This window comes from Anoplolepis gracilipes, chromosome 3, assembly GCF_047496725.1.
Source record: "Anoplolepis gracilipes chromosome 3, ASM4749672v1, whole genome shotgun sequence".
Classification (NCBI taxonomy): Eukaryota; Metazoa; Arthropoda; class Insecta; order Hymenoptera; family Formicidae; genus Anoplolepis; species Anoplolepis gracilipes.
In genome coordinates, this window is record NC_132972.1 from 7,101,947 (window position 1) to 7,120,338 (window position 18,392).

The 18,392-nt window shown below is 34.9% G+C and overlaps 3 protein-coding genes and 1 pseudogene across 15 annotated transcripts in view; 2 read left to right on the forward strand and 2 right to left on the reverse strand.

Annotated features, from left to right (window-relative positions):
* Positions 1-5,354, forward strand: part of Ssh (Protein phosphatase Slingshot) — a 108,595-nt gene extending 103,241 nt beyond the window's left edge. For 2 of the 5 annotated variants that reach the window (XM_072887953.1, XM_072887955.1), the window contains one exon: positions 325-2,984. In XM_072887953.1, the coding sequence (XP_072744054.1) occupies positions 325-2,522 (2,198 nt within the window). In that variant the 3' untranslated portion in view covers positions 2,523-2,984. Of the gene's footprint in view, positions 1-324; positions 2,986-3,016 lie in introns of those variants that run through there. The other 3 variants (XR_012046305.1, XM_072887952.1, XM_072887956.1) reach the window with 3 other exon arrangements.
* A 114-nt stretch (positions 5,355-5,468) lies between these two features.
* LOC140663657 (uncharacterized) lies at positions 5,469-9,726 on the reverse strand. Of its 5 annotated transcripts, none has more exons than XM_072887963.1 (8): positions 9,557-9,686; positions 8,079-8,311; positions 7,533-7,756; positions 7,214-7,403; positions 6,883-7,084; positions 6,425-6,619; positions 5,932-6,060; positions 5,469-5,518 (listed from the first exon to the last, which is right to left on the reverse strand). In XM_072887963.1, exons 2-8 carry the CDS (start codon positions 8,309-8,311, stop codon positions 5,507-5,509), a joined length of 1,185 nt encoding a protein of 394 aa, XP_072744064.1. In that variant the 5' UTR covers positions 9,557-9,686; the 3' UTR covers positions 5,469-5,506. The 5 variants fall into 5 exon arrangements, with proteins under 5 accessions (XP_072744064.1, XP_072744061.1, XP_072744062.1 ...); XM_072887960.1 differs by lacking the exon at positions 5,469-5,518 and adding an exon at positions 5,659-5,789 and having other exon boundaries at positions 9,593-9,726; XM_072887961.1 differs by lacking the exon at positions 5,469-5,518 and adding an exon at positions 5,659-5,789 and having other exon boundaries at positions 7,533-7,763; positions 8,122-8,311.
* Positions 9,063-9,182, reverse strand: LOC140664340 (5S ribosomal RNA; annotated as a pseudogene).
* On the forward strand, positions 9,686-17,644 carry Gapvd1 (GTPase activating protein and VPS9 domains 1). 5 transcript variants are annotated; one of them, XM_072887949.1, is made up of 17 exons: positions 9,686-9,859; positions 10,204-10,376; positions 10,466-10,609; positions 10,750-12,091; positions 12,212-12,393; positions 12,737-12,896; positions 12,968-13,141; positions 13,247-13,408; positions 13,504-13,762; positions 14,057-14,139; positions 14,223-14,632; positions 14,733-15,204; positions 15,408-15,634; positions 15,794-16,050; positions 16,120-16,331; positions 16,429-16,814; positions 16,897-17,644. In XM_072887949.1, the coding sequence occupies exons 3-17, from the start codon at positions 10,478-10,480 to the stop codon at positions 17,026-17,028; spliced, it is 4,590 nt and encodes a 1,529-aa protein (XP_072744050.1). In that variant the 5' UTR covers positions 9,686-9,859; positions 10,204-10,376; positions 10,466-10,477; the 3' UTR covers positions 17,029-17,644. The 5 variants fall into 5 exon arrangements, with proteins under 5 accessions (XP_072744050.1, XP_072744051.1, XP_072744049.1 ...); XM_072887950.1 differs by having other exon boundaries at positions 10,204-10,368; XM_072887948.1 differs by lacking the exon at positions 10,204-10,376.
* Positions 17,645-18,392: the final 748 nt, after the last annotated feature.

Here is an 18,392-nt window from a genome sequence, read left to right on the forward strand (position 1 = left end):
CTATTTTGACATATCTTTAATCAATTGTGTTTCCTTTAATGACATTACAATTGAATATCTTATCAAAAATTTGATAATCTATTTAATCACAAAGCTTGTTTTCATTAAACATGATATCATCGATCCATCGACAATTGAGGAACAAAATATAAATGTTATAAAACTTTTTAAGCGAATTTTAATAAAAATTTTTTAGTTGCTTATATCGAATAATAAAAAATTGCAAGTAATTTTTTAATTTAAGTAAATGCAATTAATTAAATATATATATTTTACTTATACAGAAGCAAACAATTTCTCATCACTTATCATGTAATATTACAGTTCCTTTATCGCAATCGTTGGAAAGTATCGACAAGACGGGAAATGCCGAAGTCACACGGGAGGATTTACTTCGCGGCTCGAATCAAAAACCGGCAATAGAACAAGAGGCTCGCAACGTTCTAATGCCTTGCGACAACGGGCAATCTTACAGTGTGTCACAGAACAAGATAATGCACTTAGACCCCGCCCCCACTCCTGGCACAACACCACCTAGCGTAAAGAATAGAATTAATAAGTTAGAAACTCAGGGACAGAAGAGGAAAGGTTTAGTACTCAATCTAACCAATCAATTTGAAGCGGCCAGCAGTAAACCATCATCACCGGGATCCGATTCGGATGCGAAATCTCTGCCTCAGAACTTGATTGCGGAGGACAACACAAAACCTATCGAAAATGGCCACTCGCATTGCGAGCAATCGCAAGAAACGCAGGAGACCACCGCGGCTTCCATTGCGAACAGAGGATCTTCTAGAGAGGAAGTTTGGGATCCCGGCGAAAAACAAAAGGAGACGAACGAAGAGACGAAAGAATCCACCGAGGTCAATGATAATTGTGAATGTCTAGTCTGGACTGTGTCTGCGGATGCAACATGTGTTGATTCGTGTAATGACAATAAAACTGTTGGAGGTGTGAGTGTGGAGAGTGAATATATCGCGAGTGTGGCAACGGATACGACGTCGTCGGCAACGTCTCCCGATAGCCTAGGGAAAAAAACGAAAAAAGACGGTGATCCGTTTAGCGCCCAGCTGGATCGAGTGTTCGATCGTGAGGAAAGACGGGGTGAACTTCCTGTGACAAGGGAATCTCCGAGCAGGCAAAGTTCCTGGAGTAGTTACGACAGTGCGGTAGTTCTTGACAACAACTCAGTGCATAGTTCATGGGCTACCTTACCGTCAAGGAATAGTTCCTGGGGCTCTTACGACATGCGGCCATCCGATTTACTCGGCTCCAGCGGTCTATTTCCGTACGACAAGGAAGAGATACCCTGGCATCCAGGCACAGTAAAGCGCACTAAGCAAAAATTAGAAGAGGGCACGACTATAGGCGGAGTAAAACGCGTATGCACACAAAACTCGACGTCCGCGGATGACAAGAGCGACAGGCTGGTCGCTGAGATGGATGCGGTTGCGGTCGAAACGTACAATCCGATGCTATTACATCATATGCCGTCGCCGTCACCGACGCGAAGAAGAGACTCGTCGCCCAGTCAAGAACACAATCTTAAAGTAGAAACAAATAGAGACTCGCCTAGTCCAGTAGGCATCGACATTTCCCTTACGCCCATACGTCAGACCGGAAGACTATCCACGAGCGCCCCCGCGCCGTCCTCTTTATCCTCCGAATCCGACCTGCCGCTGTCTCTGAGGTCCTGTAGATCGGAAAGCGAGACGTCCAGTCCGTGTGTCGTCAATACTCCTCAATGCCCCTCCGTGAAACACCATAAAATGGTCTTGGAAAATCTCTGCAACAAGTCCGTATTTAGTAAACGCTGCCTCTCTGTGGACGACTCGCCGGAAGCGGAGTGTCCTCGTAGCACGTCTGGTATAGTGAAAAATCTGAAAAAGGAGTTTGAGGCAAAATCGACTAAGCTGGAAAGGAGCCCCGAGAACAATACATGCGAGGGTGAGAACGCATCACTGCCGGCGCGACCCAAAAGGGACGTGAAGATCAGGAGCTTGCCCTCGTCGCCGGTGATCCCGCACAACGAGTCTAAGATTCAGTCGTCGTCCAGCGTCGGCGAAACCAAAGACAACAAACAAGGGAGAAGAAGCGAAACCACGCCACCATTATCATCGCAGGATAACACGTCGGAGGATCTATCCGTCCGAGTTCTAGTGGGAAAGTATGAAATCGCGAGGCCAGAGTCCAGGAAGAGCTCGTCGGACGTGCAGTTGCGCGCGCACAAAGACAAAGATTGGGACACTATGGAGGTGCATCCGCCAGCGAAATCGAAAATCGCTCCCGAATTCTCGAGGAGATCAGCGCCAATCATGATCAATAATCACTCGGCGCCTCTATTTAACGAGACTCCGGAAGCACCCGGTAGGCCGCCAGCGGTGCCCTCACCCAGCATGGTTGTGGCCAGCGTGGTGGCGAAGGCAGCTAGCAAGAAGCAACAGCAGCACGGTAGAACTCATCCTCTCGCTAGGCTACAGGTCAGGCCTAGGCATAGCAGTCCTGTTTACAACACCATGTAAAAGTGATTAGGCAACGCTCTATTTTGCGTACGTCGAATTCTTACATGTAACGCGAGTGCAGCGGATAATCCGGATAAGGATACCTACCTACGTGGGTATGTTATCGTGACGATAAAATCGTGTGTGATCTCTTTTATTGGCGATGAAGATTAAGAAGTTTCGGAGCTAAGATGGCGCCAATTGTTCTAAAAGTAGATCTTTTTTTTTCTCTCTCTTTCATAATCATCGCTACGATTGCTTGTCTACAACCATCGCTCTCCATTTATCAAGAAGAACGATCTTGTCATTTCGGTAATGTAACTTATTATTTATAAGACGATAATTTCGTGTAAGCGTTATCGGATTTTTTTTTACCACGAAACAACGACAGGCGCTTTATGTTCCTTCTCGTCAACGTATATATGTATGTATATATATATATATATATATATATATATATATATATATATATATATATATATAACTTGGCTTGACGTTAGTTCAATTATTTTAAGCTGGAAATGCAACAATCACGAGGCTGCGCGTCGAGAAGGAGGTCAACGTTAAATTAAGGAAGAGAGATAATCGTTAGTCCTATATCACTTCGTAAGTTAATGGGCTCGGAATCAAACGTGCGTTAAGAATGAAAAATGTATCGTGCGGATGACTTAACGCGAAAGACGGAGCGGGTTTTGGTCTGCAAAAGAAGAGAAAAAGAGCCGAGTGCTCAGTCAGGCTGTGAATGTAAGGTCTGAGCCTCAGGCGCACGCTGACCTTTCTTCTGCTTCGCTTTCTTGATCTTTTTTCTCTCTTTTTTTTTTTTTATGAATTTAAAGTTAAAGTTCGTGAGACTCGATAAATCTCTGATCTGCGAAGCGATTTTGTCGTAACGGAATAAAAGTTATATACGACGAGACCTCGAGATAATGTAATATTAAGCCACACTATTAGTAATTTATAGATGATAATGTGATTGGAGAGAGAGAGAGAGAGAGAGGGAGGGAGGGAGAGGGAGAAGGAGAGAGAATGTGATGCACATTGTGTGTGACAACACACGATGTAGCAAGATGTGTTTTTGAGCGACTGTTTTCGAAAGTACGAGTGTGATTGAAGAAAGGGGGTACCAAAATTCACGAGTCTCCAATAGTTTTCGAAACCCCAAAAATGATTAGTCCTCCTGATCTTTTGTCAACGGCCATATTTTGCATGATCGTGAAACTATGTGAAATTTAGTCAAACGAAGGGATAGCAATGTTGTAATACATGGATTAGAAACATTTCTCTTAAAGTGTAAAATAATAATTTAGAAGGTTACGTACTATTACTTTATCTCATAAAATGTGTGATATATGTTGCAACACGAAGATTACGATTTTAATAAAAGATCAGATCTTATTAGATTTTCATCGATCTGTTGTCTCATATTTAACTTACGACCTATTTGCGCGTATATGGATTTGGATCTCTCCGCTGTTCATGATCCAATTAGAGGAGTCTTAGGTTGAAACGACCATTGTTCTCGCGAATTAGGTACCTCTTCTAATTCATTAATTGTTATTAACTCTTGCTCTTTGTATATTCTCCTACTATTATAAATTATTTTTATCTCGATTAATTTCGAGGTTGATTGATCATGTATTGCTTTTCAACGGCTGACAATGCAGCAACGATAGTACATCAGGAAATGTCGCTAGGTATTAACTCTCATAAGTCGGAAAAAGTACAATTGAGATGGCAAGGAAAGATACGTTGATTTACATGAGTGTACGCATGCATGCATGCACATATACTTTTCCATCGATCGACTTGGAGCGATTATATCTGTGTAAGCGTCACAATATTTTTTTAAACACATATCATCGACTCGTCATTAATTTTGTAAATCATACATTTCTACCGTCGCGTCGCGCGAAATTTAATTAGATGAGAAAAATCCGATTTGTCGCGTACTGACGACCAATTTTATACTCTGATGTACTTTAACAAATGCGACCGCTGCTAAGAGACGCTTCGCGATCGCGCGTCGCGATTTTATCATAATATAAAAATATATTTTATTACAAATATCACGCGTTTCAACCAAATTAGGCTCGTTAATCGTTTAGATTGTAGATACGGGCGAAAGATGTGGAACATGTAGTTTTCCGAATAGGTCTGTTGGCTCGCACCTAGAGATTAACTATTACTCTACTTACAAGTTAAGTACAATCGGATGCGGATTTAGAAAAAAAGGAGGATCTGTTTTTTTCTCTCTGCGATACCTCGCCGGAAACGACCACACATCCTGCTTTTAAATGAAATTGTGATTAAGCGAAAATATAATTTTATAGTCTCGAATGATTAAGCGAAATTATCAAATTTAGAATATATTCTAATTGTTTTATATATATATATATATATATTTCTTGTCTTTCCTTTTTATTAGCTGAATTTCAATGACTGTCATGTGGAATCCAAATGAATGTCCGACGATATACTAATTATTTTAAGTGCTATGAAGCAGGACGTGTCGTCATCTTCGACGCGAGTATTAAAACGATGCGCTTTCTGCTCTCTCAGCGTGTTTGTGTGCGAGCGATCTTTTTCTACACCGAATCGCTTCAACAACCGATGGATTTGCTCGTGTCAAGTAAGTTTGTATTGTCACAAATCGATGTGCTCAGTTTTAGTGATTATTCCCTATCCTGTTCCTTCGACCGTCCCTAATCCTTGTCTCTTAAGTCTTGCTTAAGTGTGTGCGTTCGCTCGATATGAGAACTTGCTGTCATGAGAAATGATAAAACCGTACGTTGTTCTGTATAAATTTTGTACTATAGTTTGTATCAAATAAAATACATTGTTTATTGCTTGAGAGTACATGTGTTACTTTCTTCAAAAACGTAAGTTTACCGCAGACAAAGGAGAAATATAATTGATGTATTTTGAACATTATTATCATTTCTTTTTCCGTATTTTTTGTTATTTTATTTCATCTTTAATAGCGTGTTATGTACATTATAGTAATATCATTTCTTGAACTAGCTTGTTCGAAAAAAGAATTAAATATTAGATAGCACTAATAAGCGAAAGAATAAAACATTATATATATATATATATATATATATATATATATATATATATATATTATGTATTTTTATACAGAATATATATAAAATAGTGTCAGTGTAAAAAAATATTTTTCTTTAATTACAAGCTTATGTGAAGATATCAAAAGAGAATCGTTTATCTAGGGTATATCAAAATCTTATATAAACTAAATATCTTATTATTGGAACAATTATAAATCAGCTGTAATTAAAAAATATGCGATAAGAGAAGAATACTTCATTTTCAAGCTTTAAAGTACAAATTGAACATTGTATAAAATAATGTATATTTATATTTTTTTAAAATCTCACAAAGCAGTCAATTAAGTAGGTTGAGCATCTACCTCAAAAATTGTCGTTCCAGCGCAAAAAGCGAGCTTCGGAAGAGCCGGTCGTTTAGTATACTTTGTTTCTATTGGGCCGATGTCCAAACTATACACGCTACCCTTGACATATTTGACCATAGCTATAGTCTACAAAGAAAAATAATTACGAAATTATATTATCTTGCAATAAGAATATTAGATTTTGTTAAAAACAACAATTATTTTATAATGCGATTATATTAATGGATGACTGTCTTACATTTATGACACATTCTATATTGAGATATTGAAGCTAACTTGAGAAATTGAATTTTCTTTAATTAAAATATTAAGTTAAAATTAAGTATTTAACAATCTGGCATGATATTATTACACTCATCCTAATTGTAAGATTTTTATCTATCATCTCTCGTATTCTCTATAAATAATAATTGCTCGACTCATTGCGGTAAAAAATTTTACGAGCAATATATTTTTACAATGAAGTGATATGAAACATTGTTAAACCTACCGAGTGAGATCGCAAATCAACGATCCTGAAGAGATTAGTATCGCAGCCGCCGCACGCGATATACAAATTTGTCACATATTTTCCGGCGTATAATAAACAAGGATAACTGTCCGGTTCCAAATTGATAATCAATTTCCCACTAGCGTAGTCCCATAATTGTAAAGGATTGTTTTTTTGCCAGGAACAAGTAAGAATCTATTACGAGAAGAGCAAGTCGTTTAATTATAAATGTTATATAAATATCCTTGCACATGAGTATAGTATAATAAAATTTCCACAATTAATATGTATGTATTATAATTATTACTGCATAATTCTCTAGATTTATTAATGCATAATATTACGCCAATAATTTGGTATAAATTTGTTAATTTTTTTAACAGAGTACATATTATATGGAAAAAATCAGAAAGAAACATAATGGGTATAAAATCAACAAGTCGCTGAATATAGTATACTTCTCTTCCATTTTTACTGATGTCTAGACCATCACCGCACATATGTACACCTGATATAAATCGAAGGGAATGAGCTTGTCTGGTGTCCCAGAATTGAACAGTGTCATCCCAGCCGGCACTTATTATCTCGTGCGCGGATTTGGGATTAAAGCATGCACTGAAGACTCTGGATTTATGGCCATCCATGACATCCGGTGAATCGCTACGTACGAAATATAAAATTCCCAGGATAATTAATTTTATTTAATTTATTTATAACATCAAATTTTTTATTCGTCATTTTAGTGGAATATTTTATCTGTCAAAACATTTTTTCAATAGGAATAATTACCTTCCGTGAAATACTCTTTCTCGCGTCTTCGTTTCTTCATCGTATAAGTACAGATTCGTATCATCCCCGACAGTAACAAACTTTGGTAAATGGGGATGATAAGCTAAACCAAGTGTCTGCCGTTTTTCTCGTATCGTATAAATGCATTGCGCAGTTGGATAATGCCAGCATTTAACACAACCATTTGCATCTATGTATATAAATGACATTTAATATATAAAATATTCAACATCATTTTCTCTAACGCGAAGAAACTCTTCACAATTATATAAATTTAAATTTTTTTATAAGACAAAAATTAAATATGTAAAATACTTACAAGTTGCTATTACGGTATGCGTAATGGGATGTGATCTGTGTACCGGTTGATGCTTTATAGCGGTCACTGGAGCCGGATTCTGCATTATCTCCGCATCGCATAAAGTTAATGTGTTTTCCTCTGAACTAACTTTGTAGAATCTTATGTTACCATCCGATAATCCTGCCGCCAAAAGATCGTAAGTTTCCGTATAGCAGATGCAAAATACATCTTGATTAACTTCCCTGCAAACTGTTTACTTTGCAATTTCTTTCGAAAGAGAGAGAGAGAGAGAGAGAAAATATACGGCTATATATGCAATATAAATCTGTTTAAAATTAAATAAAAACATATGAGATTTTGTTACGATTATTTTGTAAATAATCTTATATATATTTACATGAAAAACATTATTATTAATTTACGTTATTCATATATAGGATTGAGTTACACATGATTTTCTAAGGTAAAAATTTAGACATTTTAAAGATTAATATAACATTGATAAATAATATTTTAAAGTTCGTGTTTGTAAATAATATTTTTGTTTAGATAGGTATTGCGTACAATTGATTGATAACACTGATATTGCCAACTAATTGATAATTACGTTCCGTATCGGAACGTGTACTGGAAACGGCAGCGGAAGTTTGTATTAAAGCTGATGAGGGAGAATAGTCTTCGTAAGTGACGATGGAGGCTACCGAAGGTGTTGGTGTCACATCAAAATCATCACTATTTTGAACAGCTGGATCAACGGTGGTTGTACGAGAAAGTTCATTAATACTGTTTTTATCCATCTAGAATCGTAGAATCATAAATTATGTTTATGAGAAAATTATATAATATAACTAAAATAAAAAAAAAAAAAAAAAAATTAAATAAAATCCAATAGCAAATAGAAAACACGGATGAAGAAATTATTTCTCTAAGAATTATATTTAGAGTAAATTTTAATATAAATTTATTTATATATGTTTATATAAGAAATTTTATTATATTATTTTATAATATTATATTATGTTATATAAATTTATTTTATATATATATTTTATATATATATATATATATATATATATAATAAATTTATATAATAAATTTATATAAATTTATTTATATATAACAAAATAAAATACTGCTATTAACAAATATTGTAATTATATTAACCTTTTTGAATATTTTATATGGAAATAATTCTTGAAATTTTAATAAAGAAAAAGGAACGTTAATGTTGTTTATACGGATAAAATTTTTTAATACACTGTATATATCTGTAATGTTTTTGTAACTTAAAAATTTGCTGATAAGACAAAAAGTTATTTTTAACTGAAAATTAAATTAACATTTCTATGTGTCAAAATTTCAAGACGACGATCGCAATCTGATATTAATATACAATATAATTAGAGCCTAAAATTTTTTTGTTCCCGATTGTATATTTATCATATGTGTGATGTATGTTCCAGTAAAAAAGTTTTTGTTTGGAATGTCATAAACATTCCACATGCTAATTAATAATTATTATGACATTACGCAAAAAGAAACGAATAGTGTCAACAATACACGGTGTTCCCAAGCGGTCACCCATCCAAGTACTAACCGTGATCAGTGTTGCTTGACTTCAGTGATCAGACGAGAACTGGTACTTTACAACGCGATTTGACTGTTGACGTTAAGTATATTTTGGAATACATATTAATAATAAGCATAAATAATTATATCCGCTTTTTACGTTAGTTACTTTTTACGTAATTCCAAGAGATACGTAACTTCGTGTAATTGCAAACTAAATAATATTTTATTGTTATAGCTGAGAATGTATCTGACATACATATATGTAAAATATTCATATCATATAGAGGATGATATACATACACCATTTAATATGATTTAATATTTTTTATAACTTCGTGTAGCCTTTTTCTTGTTTCATTTTTAAAATTTTAAAACTATATCTAACCATAAATAAAATATATATGTATATATCTTACAAGTGCAGTCTCTCAAAAATATTATCAATAATATAAATAATTAATCAAACGTACTTTCCATTGCCATTATATATTGTATCATTAAGTTACATTCGTAACGGGAGATTTGTTGTCCAAAATCAAACCATTGAAAATCGGCCTTTCGTGGACGCGATATCGGACATTCCTCCGTCGATCAGTAGAGTACCGAACACCGAATGCTCTCCTTGTTCGAGCTCGACAGACTCACAACATACTTGCGGCCATTTATAGAAAGAAATCTAACCTACAACAGAAAATGATCGTGTGTCATTGGGGGTGTTATTCTGATCTGCGAAAGATAACAACAAGCCATATAATCATTGCTATCGACGACGTGTAAGTATTGAACACCGAGGATCGGGATCGGTGACATGTTACTGCACGCGTAGATCAACATGTGACAAAGGAATGATAGACGCGAGATGCGTAGGAGCGAGATTTACCTATCTGTCATATCACGCGTATTAGGAATGTAACAATAACAGGCCGAGCTTATTTACGCGATATACGCATCGACATTCGACGATTCGTACGAGACGACAGTCGTTGTAATTTCACCTCGAAGTGTCCATTCCTACGATATTGTTGCGAAACTATGCTTGCATATTTTCCGATACATTATGCAACATTTGATATTGTCCGCGTTCCGTCTGTATTGAAATCTCTCTTTGCTCTGTCAGGTGAGGTGACGTGTGACGTACTTTCGCGCGCAATTTTTCATGAATTCGAGAAGTAAGAAAATATAAAAGCTTGAAAGTTTCTCTTGAAGTTCATTGTGAAGTACGCCGCATATATATTTTGTGCCTCATTGTTACTAATGCTCAGGATAATTGACTAACAGGATTGTACGCAAGTAACTACGCAAATAGTACTTCCTTTCATATATAATTCAGTTCTAATTGTAATTGTACATCTTTTGTATTTTTGCTTTTAATGTTGCAGGTACAGCCAATAATGTCATCGATTAACAGTATCGATTCCCATGCGACACTACAGTGGGATATGATGGAATTAGCTCGTCACTTGCGACAGGAGAGACTGTTTGTCAATTCAGAACAGCAAAACTTGCAAACTCTTAATGAACGGGTAAAGAATATTTATATATATATATAACAGTTTTCTAATATCAACATTTTATATAAAAAAGCAAATTGTATCTGACATTATAAATTTGAACATATTAATTTAACAGCAATGTATCTTAAACAAGATTCTATTATTTCTAGGTCTTATATATATCGTCGCAATTAGCACAGCAAGCATGGATAACTGCTCAACAAAGAGTTAATCTGAATCGCTTGATAGTAGCAAGGCCAGATTGCACTCCAGCGTCATGTTGCCTAAGAGCAAATGCATTGGAAAATTCACATTTTATCGATGCATATAAGTATCTGCGTTACCAAGCATGTTTATCTTACGGAGAATTTCTGGGTGCATTGCGAAAATCACCCAAGCTTCTCGCTTCATGTTTGGTCGAGGGAGACAAAACCATTCCAGAATCAATGCAGACAATTGTGCAATGCTTAGCTGCTGGATTGTACGGCAGCTGCATATTGCCGGAGGACAAAAGTTTAGTTCTCCGATTGCTGAGGCATCTTATGCTGCTGCAGATAATCCCATCTGACAATCCACGAAGATTGCTCAGGCACGGCACGTGCGCATTTTCCAGATTTTATTCAATCTTTCACGAAAGCCTGTTTTCTGCGAAACTTTTCTTAACAGCAGCTTTGCACAATCCTATCGTGCAATTGCTCATGGAAGACGAAATGTTTTTGGACATTGATCCGGACAAAGCGCCTATTAGATTTCCCCCTGCAGAAAGATTGAAGAAATTTGGGAAAGAAGGCACGCCGGAATATCAAGCAAAGTTACAACGTTATAGACTGTGGACAGTCAATTCTTTATATCGTATTACGCAGAGATTTATTGTCAATATTCGAGAGACAATGCACTGCTTTCCTACAAGTGTTTGTTGGCTTGTAAGACAAATGGCAGGACTTTTTAGTAAGAATGGAAATGTAGACCCAAAAGAAGTGCACGCTATGTGCACTGACCTTGTATTTACATACTTTATTTGTCCTGCTATAGTTAATCCCGAGCCTTATGGTATCACTGATGCACCGATAAGTTATGTCGCGAGATTTAATCTCATACAAGTCGGACAAATTTTACAAATGCTTTCACTGCAGAAGTATCAAAGTATTGATAATAAGGTTATTGATCTGTATAAAAAATTTGAGAAAGATTCGGTGTCTTCCATAATAGACTCAATGTTGGACGGTGCGACAGAAGAATTGGAGGAGGAACCAACAATGATTGACAATAATAAACTTCAAGGCCTGTCACGATCCGCAGCACTGTTTACGGAAAGTGAATTAAATTCCTTAATTACATTTTTAAATACGATTATCAGTGATAACAACGGAGAAGCAATATCGCATAATACATTTGATAGAAAACAATTAGCAGAAATGCTGTCACAATTACCATCGGGTTTATTGCATAATAATAAATTGAGTAATGAATACATGGAAACACCTAACAAACGAGGTGTTGCTACAGGAAAAGGTATATTAATAATGAAATATAATATTGCACGACTAATATTATACAATAATACAATTTTTTTTTTTTTTTTTTAATTCAAAGGTGTAGAATGCAATATTAATATAAAATATTTTCTAATAGCAAAGGGACGTGGTATAAGGATGACTACTTTTTCACCAAATGTAACAACAGAAAGTGTAGAGGAATCTAATGGTACTTCTACTCCTGAAGAGGAAATTTTGGATAAGAATTCTCAAGACGTACTAGTCATACCTTTTGGTCCAACAATTGGAGAATCTGTAGGACTGCTTAGTGAACAAAAAGTCTGTACATATATCGATATAATAGATTTACTGCATGCTGTTTATTTGTCTTATGATGATGATTCAAGAACTGTTATTAAAAGCTAATTAATTATAGTTTACAACAAATTATATATTGTTTACCTCTAAACAAAATGTGTCTGTTTATTTGGCAAATTAATTTTATATAATATTTTTATAAAATTTATATAAATGTTTATGAGATATATACATTTATTTATTTAGTAATAATATAATATTATTTTTTATTTATTTCTATTATGTGCCTTACAATAGAAAAAGTACTATGTTCAAAATTAATTGATTATAATTATCAAATAAAATTTATTTTATTTTTCTTTAGGTTTTATGCATGGAGCTTCAAAGTGGTATGGTGAATGGACCTGTTACTTTGAATCTCCCCGATGATGCATCTACTGAACATACTAGACAAGAGGGTAGTAACGGCGAACGTATCGAAACGCAGGAAAAGAGGACTCGATTTTCGCTATCACATGACGAAGGTATATCAATTACTAATATTGAGTACTATTATTTGGCTTTCATAACACATCTACACGTTAAAAATAATTAGTATTGTTCGAAGGCTCGATCGGCAATACGTCCGATAATTTGGAAGCTGTATCAGAGGCTGCTTCCAATCATAGCGTCGCTTCTTCTCTAGAATTAGAGACAGAAGATCAGAATGATAATCTCTCGGACATGGTATCTGCTAATGTATCAGGAAGGGGAACTCCTAATATATCAGGTACACTAACCCTATGTCTCATAGCATATTTTATATTTTATATTTGATTGCAAAAAAAATTTTCTATATTTTTACAAATTGCATAATTTGGCGCATAATTATTAGGTCGAGATACACCGTCGTCCCAAATCACCGAAGGAGACGATGGGCGTGCTGTAGGCGAAGTAAGACAATTGGATTTACCACCACCTAATATCCCAACAAAGCAAAGTCGATCTGAAATTGATGACAAATTTTGTAAATTTGAAATTAAAAAGCTCATTGAAGGTAAGAAATACAAATATTACACACATGAGAAAGACATAAAATAATATATTATTTGAGCAATATTTAACAGTAAAATTATTATCTTTCTTTTTTAGGAGACGAGACTGTTTCTATGGTATCCGATACTTGGTCTACAGATGTATTGGCCTCAGATAGCGAAATAGTTGAACAACAAGATCGAATACCGTTTCTTGTCCCTCCTGAACAAATTGCTCCTATTCTGCCTCCTGAGCCTACGCCAACGATGTTAGACATTAGTGAAACTGCTTCTGAAGCCTGGAGCACGGATGTATTGGCCAGTGATTCAGAAAGATTGACTGAAGTAGATACTGATGATACCGCTAGCGTTGCTAGGTACATTATATTACATTCTTTATATATATATATATATATATATATATATATATATATATATATATATATATACATACATAATCTCAAAGTAAAATGTTCTATTATTTTTAATAAAAAATTAAAAAATAAGAATATTATAATTAAATTTAAATTAAAAAATGTAATAAGAATTAAATTTAAATTAAAAAATGTAATAAGAATATTATAAATAAATATAATATAAAATAAGATAATATAAAATAAATATAAAATAAGAATATTATAAATTATTCATTTGGGATATTTCTGACATAGATCTGACGATACAGCTAGATCCGAGATAGAAAGTCGCGCTGACTCAGAAGGAAATGAAGAAACGCTTCAATCCGCTACTCCATGTAAGTATAGCACAATTATATTATCAAGTAGTTTCTTTAATCAATTCATATCCACTGAATCATAATCCACTTAATGATTTCAGGTCCAGATGGTTCAGGCATAAATTTTTCACTTTCGGGAATCCGAGAAGATTCTGACATAGGAACTTCAGTGGTAATTCAGCCATCACCGACGACATCTCCGTTGCCTTCGTCATCTAACGTAACAGGTCGTGGTGGAACCAAATCTGATTATCGACGTAGTACAATGGAATATGTAGATAAAAATGCTAATAACATAAGCAATACGGATTACGGTAAACCATTACGGGAAGACAGGCTGGTCCATTTGATAGATAAACTTCACATTGATAATGGTAAGCAAGTCGAACGTCAGACAACCGCGCACAATCACATCGCTGCAGCTGCAGTCGCACCGGCATTGCTGTTAGCTAATCATATTTCTGCGCCTGTTTTGCCAGAAAAATCCCAGAATGGCGATGCGAAAACAGAGGTTTGCAATTTTTTCACTTAATTTTTCTGCTATAATTTATTGTACTTTCTCGTAAATCTTACAAGCATACAAATTTAACTGAGTGAATATTGTAAATTAGGAGTTGGACGGCTGTATGGCATCAGTTGGAGATACCGTAGGCCGATTGAGCACGGCTAGTTTAACATCCAGCAGTAGTTCCGGATCGGAACCACGTATCAAGAGTAACATTTCGACATCAGATTTACCGTTACCGACGCCAACAATTAATGGAAATTGTGATGCGATAGACGGCTCGAGTCCCAACTTTTCCAAACCAAATGCATCAACGGGAGCGATTCCAAAGAGCATAAGTTTTGACATGACTGCAGAGCGTGGCGATAAAGAACTGTTGGATGACGATCAAAAGAACAAGCGTAGTTTCTTTGGTAAATTAAAGTTGTCGCTGAGAAATCGTAGGGGTAAAGCAATTCGCGGGACAGACGACAGATGTTACGATCGAGAGGCTGCTGGTGATGGCGTCGATATATGCAGACATAGAATACGCAGGATTATGTCGGAAGATGTGACATCATCTGGTAATGTCGCGGGTGGTAAGTTAATAAATAATTTCGCATCTCTTCGCAGTTGCATCATTAATAATATAATTAAAATAATAGTTTTTATATCTGTTAATCTCTTAAAAGTTTTGATATTATATAATTAAATTTTAAATAAATCGAAAAATAATGCAAGAAAAGACGTAACTCAGTGTATTGAATGCAATCTAATAGATTTTTCCGTTATATAATTTTAGATACTATCGATGACATATTAGCAAAGTACAGGAGAAAACCAAGTGCGGCTAGTGACACAGCCTCGGTCGAGAGTAATCAATCTCGCACAAAAGAGGTAGAAGACGAAAGACTTTCAATCGATCCAAATAATGTAGAATTGTCTTATGCTTTTGCGGATGCTAAAAGAAAATTACGTATGGTACTTAGTACCGCTGACCTTCAACACATTCCATGGAATACTTCTGAGGTACATATTTGTTACGTTAATTTTTTATATATGTATTAATTATTTATAGTGTGTCAGTTTAATCTTTTTTTTATGAATTTACTGAATTCAAGTATTTGTATTTGTTTCTCTCTATTCATGAAACGAAATTTTATATAAATGGTTTTTTTGTTTTTACAGAGACATTGTTGGTCACAGAAAGAAAATGAATTGGTTGCATTTTTGCAACTACAATTGGCAGAAGCTATAAACTTGCAGGATAGAGCATTGATAGCTCATCTTCATGAGACTTTACGTTGCGTGCGTCTGTTTAATGACGATGGATGTAGAAAGCTCTTCAAATCGCTTCGAGAGGATTATCAAAAACGATCTCCTTATATCGCATATTTAATTAGATGTCGTCAAGGATTACTGTCGACATTAGCTCATCTAGATAGGTAATTATATGGATATTATTTCGTAATATGTAGTTAATATAAGATGCCTAATAATTATATGTCTTCTAGATTATGCGTACGAGTTAAATGCGACCGGGATGCTATCAATAATCATCTTGTATCCGTTTGCGTGAGGGTATTTTTGGAGAAGAGGGAGGCTTTTCTCTTGCGTTTCTGTGACGAATTTAAAAAGCTTACATTAGCCGACGAGAAACAAGATCTTGTAGATAATTTTCTAGGAAAGGTCCATGCCGAAATGGACAACGATCCAATTTGGCAATGTACGTGAATGTAACGTCACTTATCGCGTTGTAATTCTTGATCTATATTTGAAGGTCAATTAAAAATATCTAAATTTATTTCTCGCGTACTTTTCAGCGGCGAGCGCTAACCAATTAGATCTGGCGAGAGTCGTGGTAGAGAGAACCGTAATGGCACGAGTGTATCACAATGCGCTCTATCCAAACGGAGACGGAGATGTATATAGGGACCAGCTCCTTCACGATCACATCAAAAAGTTGGCGAGGGTCGTAAGTCCAAATCACAAGGACCTACGCATTCCAAAGGTTTATCATTATGAATGTCCCTGGCCATGGGCGCAGGCTGAATTGGCTGTGATATCAGCGTATAAAACTCCTAGGGATAAGCTTCAGTGTGTATTTCGTTGTGCGACTACCATCATGAATCTTCTCTCCATGGCGTCGGAAAGAGGAATACCTGCTGCCGATGACCTGATTCCAGTTTTAGTTTATGTCATAATCAAGGTACGAGTTAACGAAAACAATAATTTTTTGTCATTAATGAGAAAAATTATTGCATATGTTATTAACTCGCGCTTAATTTCAGACTAATCCTCCGTCATTGCTGTCGACTGTCCAATACGTGGACAGTTTTTATGGGAATCGACTGGAGGGCGAAGAACAATATTGGTGGACGCAGTTCTGCTCTGCGATCGAGTTTATCAAGACGATGGATTAACAGTTTCTCAGGAGTATTATGATAAATAAAATTAGATTTGATGCTGTGGTGATAATGTAGAAATGTTGTATCATAATTATAATTTGACGATTTCATAAAAAAAAAAGAAAAAAATAACACAAGACCAATATCTTGCATAAAGCTAGCTGAACAGTTTCATGCTCTTCCGGGTATCTTGATTAGAATACACAAATAGCAATCTACTATTAGTTCTTTCGCACGTTATTACGTAACATTAGCAAAGACTGAATATCAGATTGTAATACGTAAAGTATAGCTTTATCCTTATTTGTAACTCTATTGTACAATTTCACAAGACATCGAAAAAGAAACGTTTAGATATTATTCTATAATTTATGTGTAAACAATACAGAACTTATAGGATTGATAATCACTTAGCAGGATAAACTGTGTTGGAATACTTTTTCTATATTGCGCCCCCCCTCCCCCCCGCCCGCCCTAAAAACCGAAACTTTATAGATCTGTAAAGAGTATCGTCACTCTCGTAGCCACTTATTCAGAATGTGCATCAGAACGGTAATAATCAAGATCTATTTGAATCCAAATACCGCGATTGATATATAAAAAGCATAATAAAATAGATTAGCTTCTGCAATTTGTGAGTGCATAATAATACCTATCAATATTACAAAAATAGTTTATATTATATTAATTATATACTATCAAACTACTATTAAATTACTAATAATAATAATATTATAAAATATTAATAAAGAAGATAACAAAATATAGAATAGCTTTTTTGCAAATTTGTGAGCGCATAATACCTGTCGATATTATAAAGATAATTCATATTGCATATTATAATATCAAATTTCTATCATTAAATTACTAATAATGTTATAAGATATCAATATATATTATAATAACTGATATATAATAATAATCAAGAAACGGACATGTCTCGCGTGAAATCACGCAATAACGAAGCAAATTTTATATTATCTATACGTGAGCTGTGCTCATCAGTTGCAAAATATAAGCAAGATGAATAATTAATATATTGGTCAAGAAATGATATACATATTAAAAGAAAGTATATATGTTTTTATATTTCGCGCAATGACACGTAATGCATAAAATAAATGAATAAAATAAACAAATACACATAAAAACGGTAACGTTTAAAATTAAATAGAGACAGAAAAATGTGTTCGGTAGGTTTCTAAATTAAATCATCTTATTTAGAGCACATTCTCCAAATCTCAAGTAATCAGAGGTTTTTGCTGGTTTAATCAACAAGTAAGATGGCTAAGGCTATTAGGGCTAGGGTTGTTAACGGCAAAAAAAATTATATATATTTTTAATTAAAAAAAAGAAATAGTAATAAATAACAGAGTATG

Bases quoted from the DNA above. Each gene is read 5' to 3' on its own strand.
- Gapvd1 (XM_072887947.1), top strand. From the start codon at position 10,457: ATGTTGCAGGTACAGCCAATAATGTCATCGATTAACAGTATCGATTCC. The intron at 12,092-12,211 runs GTATATTAATAA...ATTTTCTAATAG, and splicing joins AGGTGTTGCTACAGGAAAAG to CAAAGGGACGTGGTATAAGG. The intron at 12,394-12,736 runs GTCTGTACATAT...ATTTTTCTTTAG, and splicing joins GACTGCTTAGTGAACAAAAA to GTTTTATGCATGGAGCTTCA.
- LOC140663657 (XM_072887960.1), bottom strand. From the start codon at position 8,311: ATGGATAAAAACAGTATTAATGAACTTTCTCGTACAACCACCGTTGAT. The intron at 7,757-8,078 runs GTACGCAATACC...AACAGTTTGCAG, and splicing joins ATCAGTGTTATCAATCAATT to GGAAGTTAATCAAGATGTAT. The intron at 7,404-7,532 runs GTAAGTATTTTA...TTATATACATAG, and splicing joins GCATACCGTAATAGCAACTT to ATGCAAATGGTTGTGTTAAA.